This window comes from Lactuca sativa, chromosome 4, assembly GCF_002870075.4.
Source record: "Lactuca sativa cultivar Salinas chromosome 4, Lsat_Salinas_v11, whole genome shotgun sequence".
NCBI classification, from domain to species: domain Eukaryota; kingdom Viridiplantae; phylum Streptophyta; class Magnoliopsida; order Asterales; family Asteraceae; genus Lactuca; species Lactuca sativa.
In genome coordinates this window covers 362,895,180-362,908,927 of record NC_056626.2, presented here as the reverse complement: position 1 = coordinate 362,908,927, position 13,748 = coordinate 362,895,180, and the positions used below count along the sequence as shown (strand labels likewise).

Here is a 13,748-nt window from a genome sequence, read left to right as displayed (position 1 = left end):
AGTTATAATAGTTTTAAGCCTCATTTGGTGACCCAATTGAGACTTTACGGCTATGAGTAAACTCCCTTGGGCCGTAAACTCCAGCAAGCATGGTCCATTGACCATAAACTCCCGTATAAGGCCTTGCACTCCTTTGTTGCAACTCGATAGCCTCCTAACACTATGACCAACGTGTTTTCCTCACATTAGGATGTTTATACATGTTTAATCAGTGTTATAATCACTAATTATATATATATATATATATATATATATACATATGTCTTCATATTTTATAAGGATCATTGTGTGTGTCTAAGTCTTCACTTGACACCAAGCACTTGTCCGACACTTCCATCCGATCTGCTCACTGCAGTCGAGTTGATACCCCTTAATTAATTTTTTAAATGTTTATAAATGCTTTATGGGGGAATACAAGTTGAATCATGTTTAGTTATTATATCAATCACATGTGATTAATAACTAGCATGCAAATGGATTTACTATACGTTAACTGTTTTACCAAACTGATTTCTTCAAATAACTTTCTTAAACGTTTTTACATGTTTAAAACTCTTTATCAAACTGACTTACATACTCTATGTTTCCTTTCAAACTCTATTATAAATGTGTTTTCAAACAAAGGTTTTCCTTATACTTAAACTGTCTTATCAAATAAAATACTTTCAAATTGTTTTATAAACTGACATCAAGTCATCGTTTCTTAGTATTAAACTTTTCAAAGGTTTTACGAAACTTATTTTATGCTTTTATATTGTGAAATGCATGCCTAGATATGTATATTTATATAAATAATGTTTAAAGGACTTAGGATGGCTAACTCGCTTTATTTCCTTTTCCTCGTTGGGATGTGGCCTTAGGGCATCGGTTGCTCGTCCGAATGTCGTCTAAATATTAATTATATATCATGTGTACATATATAGGTATAAAGGTTCCCTTAGTCAGTTCAGTACCTTTGGGTAGCAAAGGTATACTTCCGTTTATACTCGTACGTCACTAGTAACTATAATAGGTGTAGTTAGGAGATACTATTTACCATTCCAAGTACAAGGAATCACACAAGAGTCAGTTCATTCATGAGTCTATACTAATGCATTACATGTTACATGAATACGCTTACATATATACGCTTACATGAATACGTTTACATAGGTACGCTTACATAGATACGGTTACATGAATACGTTTACATAGATACGCTTACATGAATACGTTTACATAGATACGTTTACATGAATACGCTTACACAGATACGCTTACAATACACAATAACAGAACTAACATAACAAGGTGCTATAGCATGGAACAAGTTTAGGATCTAACTATACCAATGAATCACTACTGCATTGTGATTATTATATTGGGTATACATGATCATAGTAATGTGGATGTTCACGGCTTGTAGAAATGCAGGTTCGTGTTTGGTTCCCAAAATCTCTTGATAGAGAGCGTATAGTATGGGTTCTAGCCATGACATTATGCCTTAACCCTCAATTAAGGCAAATTAGTACAAAGTAGTCACTTATTACAAATACTACAGTACTTACACGGTGCATACGACAATTGCAAATGGATTAAAAATCCGGTTATTATATTAATACCTTTACCATGTGTCATATTCACATAATCGATGAGGTAGAAAATAATAATAATAGGCGTACAGTCTGGTCTTGGTAGAATGCTACTTTCAAAACAGTTAGGTCTTGGTAGAAGGCTACTTTCAAAACAGTTAGGTCTTGGTAGAAGATTACTTTTTATACTAGTAGGAATCATAGGGATTTTCTAGGGTTTTCAAACGTTTACAACTACTTACAAGTATTTTCATACTTATACAAACTTTTCTCCAAATGTTTACAAGTCTTTACTTTCCAGTTTTACAAATCAAAGACACATTAATACTTATGAATTCACCAGGTTTATTGTTGATACTCGCTTTCAAAATAACTTGTATTCTTAGGTCACAAATAGACAGGTACGACGACCAGGTTTTGTGAAGACGGAGAAATCAAGACTCCTCTTTTATTTTGATTATTTATCATTTTGTCTTATACTATGAAAGAACACACTTGTAATTAAAATTATAATATTAATGCAATGGATGATGTTGTTGCTTGTTTACTACTTTACATTGTTTTCATACATTACATGACGTCCTCTGCCCCAGAACGTTTCCACCGTTCTCGGTTTTGGGGTGTGACAGAGAGTGACAACAAGAAAGGAAAGAACAACAAGAGGAAGGGACGTCAAGGCTCGGAATCGTTCAAGAAGCAACAAACAATGACAGTCAATGCTATAACCACCCAAGTTCCTTCCGCACCACATGCTCCAATCTCAGCTGCTCCAAGTGCTCCTAGGTAGTATTCTGGAACTCTTCCAAAGTGTAACAAGTGCAGTCTCCATCATAATGGAGAATTCAGAGAGATGCATTACACCAGCTGCAATCGAAAGGGTCACACGGCAAAATATTGCAGGACCAATCCTCCCCAGAACCAGCAGCAAGGAAACAATAACAACAACAACCACAACAACAACAACAATAACAACAACAACAACAACAACAACAACAACAACAACGGCAACAATGCAGGACCGAGCCACACCTACTATGGATGTGGAAAGAATGGGCATTTCCGTCGAAACTTCTCCAACAACAACAAGCTTGGGAATGGAGCAACAGGAAGAGTGCTGACAATGGGTCAGGGAGAAGTGGTTCAGGATCCCGCTGTTGTCACCGGTACGTTTCTCCTAAACCACACTTATGCATGCATCCTATTTGATACCGGAGCAGAACGAAACTTTGTGAGCAATAAATTTAAACACTTGTTAAAACAACAACCCAGAAGCTTAATGAAACCTTTACGGTGGAAATGGCAAATGGGAAAACAGAATCCACTGGGGAAATCTATATCGGATGCACCCTAGCCTTAAACCAACACGTCTTTCGAATAAACTTAATGCTTGTTTCCATTAGGAGTTTTGATGTGATTATTGGCATGGATTGGTTAAGCCCCCACCATGCTAAGATTGTGTGTCACGAGAAGGCTGTTCGCCTTCACCTTCCGAATCGCGAAACCCTAATTATATACGGAGACAAACCTAGCACAAACCTTCGTCTTATATCGTGCATTAAGGCACATAAGTATCTGCGAAAGAAGGACTTGACGTTTCTGGCTCATATAGTGGATAAATCCAAGGAAAAGGTCAACATTCAAGACATTCCAGTAGCTTGTGAGTTCTCAGATGTATTTCCTGAAGATCTTCCAGGGATACCCCCAGAAAGACAAATCGAGTTTCAAATTGATCTTGTGCCAGGAGCTACTCCCATTGCCAAATCACCTTACCGATTGGATCCTGCGGAGATGCAAGAATTGTCCAGCCAACTCAGTGAACTTTTGGACAAAGGATTCATTCGACCCATTTTATCACCATGGGGAGCTCCAATTCTCTTTGTTAAGAAGAAAGACAGATCTTTTAGGATGTGCATTGACTACAGGGAACTAAATAAGCTCACTGTAAAAAATCGCTATCCACTCCTGCGAATCGACGATCTATTTGACCAACTTCAAGGCGCAAGCTATTTCTCTAAGATAGATCTACGATTTGGGTACCATCAACTCAAGGTCCGAGAAGAGGACATCCCCAAAACTGCTTTCCGAACTCATTATGGACATTATGAATTTGTTGTAATGCCCTTCGGTCTAATGAATTCCCTTGCCACATTCATGGACCTAATGAATCAAATCTGCAAACCATTCCTTGAAAAATTTGTCATCGTTTTCATTGATGACATTCTAGTTTACTCTCGAAACGAACAGGAGCACGACCAACATCTCCGAAAAATCCTGGAAACCCTGCGAACCGAGAAACTATACGCAAAACTCTCTAAGTGTGAGTTCTGGCTCCACAGTGTGAACTTTTTGGGTCATGTTGTTAGTCAAGAAGGGATACACGTGGATCCTTCTAAGGTCAAATCCATTGAAGGATGGGCGACCCCAACGACACCCACATAAATTCGTTAATTTTTAGGTCTTGCAGGTTATTATAGGAGGTTCATCCAAAACTTCTCTAAGACAGCCAAGCCACTTACCATGCTTACACAAAAGGGTGTTCCCTTCTAATGGACAAATAAGTAAGAGGTTGCATTTCGAACTCTGAAACAAGCACTCTGTAGTGCACCAATACTATCACTACTAGAAGGAACAGAGGACTTTGTAGTTTACTGTGATGCGTCGAATTAGGGTCTAGGTTGCGTACTTATGCAGCGTGGGAAGGTAATAGCTTATGCATCCTGACAACTAAAGACACATGAGGTGAATTATACAACCCACGATCTGGAATTGGGAGTCGTGGTCTTCGCCTTAAAAATTTGGAGGCATTACTTTTATGGTACAAAGTGCACCATTTTCACACACCACAAGAGCCTCCAACACATCCTAAATCAAAAAGAGTTGAACATGAGGCAACGAAGATGGGTTGAGCTACTAAACGATTATGAGTGTGAAATCAAGTACCACCCATGCAAGGATAACGTAGTAGCTGATGCCTTGAGTCAGAAAGAATACTCGAATCGTCGTGTGAAAACTCTCTCGATAACCATCCAATCCCATCCCACCTGACCTCGCAAATCAGAACAGCCCGGTCAGATGCCATGAAGGTAGAAAACAGAATGAGCGAAGCGTTACGTGGAATGGAAAAGAATCTCAAAGTGAAAGAGGGCGGAGCATATTATTTCAAGAACTGCATTTGGGTCCATAAACTTGGGGGATTCAGAGAGGTAGTCATGAATGAAGCCCACAAGACACGATACTCCATCCATCCGGGTTTAGACAAAATGTACTTGGATATTAAGCAACACTATTGGTGGCCCAACATGAAGGCAGAGATTGCCACCTATGTTAGCAAATGCCTTACTTGTGCTAAGGTGAAGGTGGAATATCAGAAGCTCTCGGGATGATTGCAGCAACTAGTAATTCCTGAGTGGAAATGGGAAAGGATTACTATGGGCTTTGTGACCAAATTACCCAAGTGAAAAGATGGAGTGGACACCATATGGGTAATAGTCGACAGATTGACGAAATCCGCTCATTTCCTGCCAATAAAAGAATCCTATAAGATGGAGAGGTTGACAAGGCTATACATCAAGGAAATTATGAGACTCCACGGAGTGCCAGTATCTATCATCTCGGATAGAGATAGTAGATTCACTTCACGCTTTTGGAAATCACTTCAAAAAGCACTGGGAACACATCTCGACATGAGCACTGCTTATCATCCGCAAACGGATGGTCAAAGCGAGCGAACCATTCAAATGCTTGAAGACATGCTTTGCGCATGTGTGCTAGACTTTGGAAAGTCATGGGATACCCACTTACCCTTAATCGAATTCTCGTACAACAACATTTATCACACGAGCATCAAAGTTGCTCCTTTCGAGGCGTTGTATGGACGTAAATGTAGATCACCGTAGTGTTGGGCTGAGGTAGGTGACACCCAGCTAGTGAGAGGACTGACATCAGACAAGGCGTTAACGAGACCGAATATCATACGTGAAACAACAGAAAAGATAGTTCAAATCAGAGCTCGACTACAAGCATCACGCGATCGACAGAAGAGCTACGCTGATAAACGGCAAAAGCCCTTGGAGTTTCAAGTCGGGGATCGGGTCTTGTTAAAAGTCTCTCCCTGGAAAGGGGTTATTCGTTTTGGAAAACGGGGAAAATTGAATCCACGATACATTGGACCTTTCGAGATTCTTGCCCGAATCGGTCCAGTGGCGTATAGACTGCAGCTACCCGCTGAGCTTAGCAGTTTACACCCTGTATTCCATGTTTCAAATTTGAAAAAGTGTTTATCCGACGAAATCCTCGTCATTCCCCTTGAAGAAATAGAAATCAACGAGAATCTCCTGTTCGTCGAAGAACCAGTCGAAATCATGGACATGGAGGTGAAGCGTACTAAGCAAAGCCGCATTTTGATTGTGAAGGTATGGTGGAACGCAAAGTGTGGGCCAGAATTCACATGGGAACGCAAAGACCAAATGAAGCAGAAGTACCCTCACCTATTCTCACATTCTCAAATATAGCTTTCAAAAGAATTTCAGGACGAAATTCCCTCTAACGGGGGGGATGATGTCACAACTAGGAATTTTGATGCTTTGTAACAACAACAATGATAACAAATCTGAACCAAAAATGTGAAAGCATGTATGATGCTTATTCAATAACAACAAAACTTCCATCAAACACTTTATACAAGCACTGCAAATAGTCAACAAAGAATTGGAAACCCTTGAAATCCCGGTTTAAATACATTTTGGACTAGGACTTCCTTATTGGGCCCAATGGGCCAATAAGCTTCCAATTTGACTATCTTGGGCTTAGAACTCTTAAATGGGCTCTAATTGGACCCACTCCCATTTATTTTAATATTTTGGGCCATATTGGGCCTAGAATGAAATAAAATACCCTAATGGACCTTATTGGGCCATAACTAACCTAATTAGCCATAATGGGCCATAAAAACTTATACTTGATTTATTAGGGCCGTGAACCCTCTTCCAAGGACCAATTGGACCAAAAATCATCTAATTGGATCATAATATGGGCTTAAGCATAAAAAGGCCCAATCTCTTTTCTTTCTTGTCCCTTTCTCGGCCCAAACCACAAAACATGAGGATAAAAGAGTTGACTCTAAGATTGCCACCTCATTAATACACCACATACTTCCATGCATGGACCAACATGCATCTATGATGGTCACCTCAACCCTCTCTCTTCTTCTTCTTAATTCTCGGGATCGAGCTTTGTGTGGATCAGACAAATATCCAGCACCTGCATAACCAATTAACTCCGCATTTGATGAATTTAAATAATATAAGCCCATATCCATTGTACCTCGAAGATATCAAAGAATGTGTTTGACTCCATTCCAATGTCTTCTTGTTGGGCAAGAACTATATCTTGCTAATAAGTTTACAGCAAAAGATATATCAGGTCTCGTATTATTAGCAAGATACATTAGTGCACCAATAGCACTAAGATATGGTACTTTGGGACCAAGAAGTTTTTCATGTTTTTCACAAGGCCAAAATTGGTCCTTTTCGGCATCTAAATTCCTTACTACCATCGGGGTACTCAATGGATGTGAGTTATCCATATAATACCTTTTAAGCACCTTTTCTAGATAACTAGATTGATTACAAAAACTCCATTTTTGGTGTGCTCAATTTGAAGACCCAAACAAAATTTCGTTTTACCAAGATTTTTCATTTCGAATTTTTCTTTCAAACAAGAAGTAGTATTTTCCAATTCTCCAGGAGTTCCAATTATGTTCAAATCATCTACGTAAACAACAATTATCACAAATTCTAATTCAGAGCTTTTTATGAATACACATGGGCTTAATGGATCATTTTTATAGCCCTCTTTTAAAAGAAATGTACTTAAACAATTGAACCACATACGGCCAGATTGTTTCAATCCATACAAAGATTTATTTAATTTTACCGAATATACTTCACGAGAATTAGGAGTTTGTGCTTCTGGCACCTTAAACCCTTCTGGGATTTTCATATAAATATCATTCTCAAGTGAACCATATAAATAGGCGGTAACTACATCCATCAGATGCATCTCCAATTTTTCATGCGTTACCAGACTTATTAGATAACGGAATGTGATTGTATCAAACACAAGAGAGTATGTTTCTTAATAATCAATTTCAGGCCTTTGGGTAAAACCTTGTGCAATAAGTTTTGTTTTATATCTCACAACTTCATTCTTCTTGTTTCTTTTGCGCACAAATACCCATTTGTGTCCCACTAGTCTTACTCCGTTTGGTGCACTGACTATAGGTCCAAAAACTTTTCATTGAGTAAGAGAATTAATCTCTTTGTTGATTGCATCTTTCCATTTTGGCCAATCTTTTATATTTCTACATTCATCTATAGATTTAGGTTCAAGATCCTCATTTTCTTCCATAATCTCGCACGCAACATGATATGAAAAATAATCGTCGATGTCTATCTTATTTCGGTTCCATCTTATTCCTGTCATGACATAATCTATTGAGATCTCTTCATTTTCATAATTTTCAGGTACCCCGGTTTCTTTTGTTATGTCATTGGGCTCTTTTGGAGCTTCATTAATCTTTTCAAAAGATTCTGTTTTCTCTTTTGGACCATTTAAATTATATTTGCTCCCTTTCGTTTTCGAGGATTTTTATCTTTGGAACCGGTTTGTCTTCCACGCTTCAGGCGTGCCTTTGATTCATTTGTAGTTGTATTTTTTCCTTCTAGTATATCAATTCTAACTGGAGCATTTACAGCTGGTAAATGAGACTTTGTTACTCTCTTAGGGTCAGTAAATGCATCTGGCAATTGATTTGCTATATTTTGTAAATGAATTATCTTTTTCACTTCAAGTTCACATTGACTTGAACGAGGATCTAAAACTGAAAGTGATAATTCATTCCAAGAGATTTTATTCTCTAGCTTCTTTATTTCTCCCCCTAATGTTGGAAAAACTAATTCATCAAAATGACAATCGTCAAATCTAGCTGTAAATAAATCTCCAGTTGATGGTTCTAAATATTTTACTATAGATGGAGATTCGTATCCAACATAAATTCACATTCTTCTTTGAGGACCCATTTTTGTGCGGTGAGGTGGAGAAATGGGTACATAAATTGCACATCCAAATGTCCTTAGATGGGAAATATTTGGTACATGGCTGCAAACCAGTTGAATAGGGGAGAACTTATGATAACTACTTGGCCTGATTCGTATAAGTGATGCTGTGTGTAAAATTGCATGCCCCAATGTTGATGTAGGAAGTTTAGAATGCATTAGTAATGGTCTTGCAATTAATTGAAGGCGTTTGATTAACGCCTCAGCTAAACAATTTTGTGTATGAACATATGCAACATGATATTCAATAGTTATCCCAATCGACATGCAATAGTCATTAAAAGCTTGTGATGTAAATTCTCCAGCATTGTCAAGTCGAATTTTCTTAATTGGGTAATCGGGAAAATGTGCCCTTAGGCGGATTATTTGTGCTAGTAATCTTGCGAAAGCAAGATTACGGCTAGATAACAAGCACACGTGTGACCATCTAGTTGATGCGTCAATTAAGACCATAAAATATCTAAATGGTCCACATGGTGGATGAATTGGTCCACATATATCCCCTTGAATTCTTTCTAAAAAACTAGGACTTTCATACCCAACTTTATTCAATGATGGACGAGAAATTAATTTTCCTTGAGAACATGCAACACAAGACAATTCATTAGCTTGAAAAATCTTCTGGTTTTTCAAGGAATGACCACTTGAACTTTCAATTATTTTGCGCATCATAATTGATCTGGGATGGCCCAACCAGTCATGCCAAAATTTGTAGATGTTATCATACCTTTTATTTTCAATAGCATGAGATTCAATCATTCTAATATTTGTATAATACAATCCGGAGGACAATACGGGTAATTTTTCCAAAAGACTTTTCTTACCCGATATCATTTTTGTAATATTGAGATACTCTTTATCACCATCATTGGTTGTTTCAACATGATATCCATTGGACCGAATATCCTTAAAACTTAATAAATTTCTTGGTGATTTTGATGAAAATAATGCATCTCCAATTGTAATTATTGTCCCTTGTGGTAATATGATATTCGCTCTTCCGGAGCCTTCAATCATTTTTGCACTACCCGTTATTGTATTAACATTTGCTTCTCTAATTGATAAGTAAGCAGAATATTTTTCATTATTAAAAATGCTATGTGTTGTTGCACTATTTGCAAGACATATATATTCCTCATTTCTTTTGCGAATATCCATATTTCTCTTCAAAATAAAAATATATAATAAAGATAATAAGAAATAAGAAATATTCAACTTAGAGAAATAAAGTCATGTATTATTATTTTGAGAAGAATCATCGAGATCTCTTCTTATGAAACGACTATGACACAAAAATCATAAAAGACATTAAACAAAACTACATATTATTCTGGAGCATGACAATGACTCTAAACAAACATAATGCAAAAATAAAATGATACTAGAAAACCAACAATTCCATGATATGGCATATCCATCTCCTTTTATGGGAAAAATTGGGTACTTCCATCACCATCCATAACACCGCTTGTCTCTTCCGTGTTGGCTTGATAATCGGCGACATTCAAATGTCCCATTTCTAGTTGATCTTCGTAAAAATAATTTTGAACGAAATTTGTTTCCGCATTTTTTCCTTCTTTATATTTTAGAGAAGCTTGATAAAGATCAACAAAATGCTTTGGAGTGCGACATGTACGCGACCAATGACCGGTCATTCCACATCGGTGACAAACATTTTCAACTTTCTTTTTGCCTTGGCCATTTTTATCATTAGGATGTGGGTTTTTGTTACATTCCCACTTCTGGTGGTTACTTATATTATTATTATTGTTGGGAAGATTATTATGACGGCCTCCACCACGTCCACGACCTCGACCACGATCACGGCCACGGACACGGTTAGACCCACATCCGTTATAATTAGATGATGTTGCATTCACTTCAGGGAATGGACTAGAATCTGTCGAACGTGATTGGAGATTTTTCATTAAGAGCTCATTATTTTGTTCAGCCACAAGAAGATATGAGATTAATTCACAATATTTTTTAAACCCTTTCTCACGATATTGTTGCTGCAGGACCATGTTAGTAGCATGAAAAGTAGAGAAGGTTTTCTCTAGCATGTCTTCATCAGTTATAGTCTCACCACATAGTTTTAGTTGGGAAGTAATTTTGAACATGGCTGAATTATACTAACTCATAGATTTAAAATCTTGTAGCCGAAGGTGTAACCAATCAAAACGAGCTCTAGGAAGTATCATAGTTTTTTGATGATCATACCTCTCTTTCAAATTATTCCAAAGATCAGCTGGATCTTTGATAGTAAGGTATTTAGCTTTTAATCCATCATCGAGATGGTGGCGAAGGAAAATCATCGCCTTAGCCTTTTCTTGGCTTGATGCTTCATTTAAAGGATTTACATCCTTTATGGTGTTTCCAAGACCCATAGCATCAAGGTGGATTTTAGCATCAAGGATCCATGATAAATATTTTTTTCCACTAATGTCAAGAGCCATAAACTCAAGTTTGCTAAGGTTTGCCATATTGAAAGTACTAATCAAAATAAAGAGTTTTATATTAGAGGATTGTTAGTTAAGAAGTATCATAAAATTACTTGTGACAACAACAATGATAACAAATGTGAAGAAAAAATGTGAAAGTATGTATGATGTTTATTCAATAACAACAAAACTTCCATCAAACACTTTATACAAGCACTGCAAATAGTCAACAAAGAATTGGAAACCCTTGAAATCCCGGTTTAAATCCATTTTGGACTAGGACTTCCTTATTGGGCCCAATGGGCCAATAAGCTTCCAATTTGACTATCTTGGGCTTCGAACTCTTAAATGGGCTCTAATTGGACCCACTCCCATTTATTTTAATATTTTGGGCCATATTGGGCCTAGAATGAAATAAAATACCCTAATGGACCTTATTGGGCCATAACTAACCTAATTAGCCATAATGGGCCATAAAAACTTATACTTGATTTATTAGGGCCGTGAACCCTCTTCCAAGGACCAATTGGACCAAAAATCATCTAATTGGATCATAATATGGGCTTAAGCATAAAAAGGCCCAATCTCTTTTCTTTCTTGTCCCTCTCTCGGCCCAAACCACAAAACATGAGGAGAAAAGAGTTGACTCTAAGATTGCCACCTCATTAATACACCATATACTTCCATGCATGGACCAACATGCATCTATGATGGTCACCTCAACCCTCTCTCTTCTTCTTATTCTTAATTCTCGGCCGAGAGGAGACACACACACACCCACAAAATTCATTCCAATTCTTTCCAAATCCTCTCAAGAACACTTGCACTCATTCTTTAAAAATTTCGAGATTTAGAGCTTTTCAAGGAGCTTCTTCCACAAAAATCAACATTTAAGGTAAGTTGGTGTTTAAATCCAAGATCTAACTACTTAATTTCCTCAAAAATCTCCTCCTAATTTTATTCAAACTCATGATCACCATCTTAGAAACCTCTAAGTTCGAGATCTTCCAAGAAGGCTTGCTAGGACCAAATTTTCTTCATTTCTTCCTTCTAAACCAAAAACAACAAGCAAAGGTGAGTTCATACCCCTCTCTTTTTTGGTTTTTACAAATTTTATGGGGGAGAATACAAGTAAAATGTGTAGATCTATGTGTATGTGTGTGCTATGTATGATTTTATGCATGTATGTGTGATTGTAAGTGTTTATGTGGTAAATATGCAACAAAAAAGAAGAAATTGATGAGAATTGTTATCGAGATTTGAGAAAAGAAAAGTTAGATTTGAGTGATTGAAGATTAAGAACACAAGGAATAAATATTAATCAGATCTCATATTGATAAAGACTGATTACAAAATAAGCAGAGAAGAGATATCTGTTGCGAAAAAGTCTCATTCTACTTCTAACCTCAGTCCCTATTTATAGGAAACATGAGTTTACAAAAAAATACTAAGTCTAGACATTTTAACTTTGCATAACAAATGACTTAGTAAAATAACATAAAATGCGAAACTATACAATACACTATTTTCGACTTTTTACAATTTTACATCTACAATCTCCCCCTTTGTAAACAGTCGATGCAATTCAACCCATAAGCTTTTGAACTGCAGAGTGGATTGTCCTTCGCACTTCTGCATACCAGGAGATCACCTTCTTGAGATCTTTCTTGTCTCCTTCATTATTCTTCTTGCAGTTATTCATACGTACAATAAAGTGCGTATATTGCGAAGAATTATATCTTTCAATCTCTGAGACTTTGAACAAAAATTTCTTCGGTTTTCATTTTGTGTCTCTTCCAGAAAACACCATGCCAAATGGTTTTAGGCATATTTCACCAACAACATACTTCGACAAAGCTGATTGAGATAAAGTTTCTTCCCAAGGAACTTTTACTTTTCTACCCAACACATTAGCTAGTTCATCATCTGTAAGGGCCAAACAGTCGAAATAGTTGTCGATGAATGTCTTCACATGTGCGAAGCCAACCTTGAACACATCTGTCTCAGAGCCTTTAAGATTGCTTTCTTCCATATGCTTCAAGATCAGAGCCACTTGAATTAAATCATTGCAGTTCATCAATGGAAAATTAGCTACTATGAAGTCATATTGCTTGTTGTCTGCTCTGATAACAAAATAACGGAAATTTTGAAGCATTTCTTCAAACAAAATATCCTTCTTAATTGTCAGCACCTTTTTTATCTTCATTAATGACCAAACTTCATCTGGATTCTTCCCCAAGACTGCATGAAATCTGATTTTCATGTGAGTATAGTCATCAGGATTATCAAATTTCTCACTAATCTGATATTGAGCAGTGATGAACAACATTTCATTTATCGGGAAATCCAATTGACAATGATCTGAGTTCGCAATATCGTAACTTCTTTTCGGCTTCTTCTCGAACTCATACATCTCCCTTCCCACAACTTTTGACTCTATTGTTTCGTAAGAGTAAAGTTTCGCAGGACCTCCTTTGTTCATGGAGGGAGGATAACTTGCCCTTTGCCTCATGATGCTTTGTACTTGTCTCATTCTCTCCAACTCAGCCTCTGCCTCAACTTTCTTCTCCTCCTTTGATTTTTTGTACAATATCCCTTTTCCTTTTCCCACAATATCTTTC

At 37.1% G+C, this 13,748-nt stretch overlaps 2 protein-coding genes across 2 annotated transcripts; both read right to left on the bottom strand.

The window, feature by feature from the left end:
- Positions 1-10,110: 10,110 nt before the first annotated feature.
- LOC111879153 (uncharacterized) lies at positions 10,111-10,710 on the bottom strand. Its single transcript, XM_023875624.2, has one exon. It carries the CDS (start codon positions 10,708-10,710, stop codon positions 10,111-10,113), a length of 600 nt encoding a protein of 199 aa, XP_023731392.2.
- Positions 10,711-10,818: 108 nt separating this feature from the next.
- On the bottom strand, positions 10,819-11,169 carry LOC111879155 (uncharacterized). Its single transcript, XM_023875625.1, has one exon. The coding sequence runs from the start codon at positions 11,167-11,169 to the stop codon at positions 10,819-10,821; it is 351 nt and encodes a 116-aa protein (XP_023731393.1).
- Between the last annotated feature and the right edge of the window lie 2,579 nt (positions 11,170-13,748).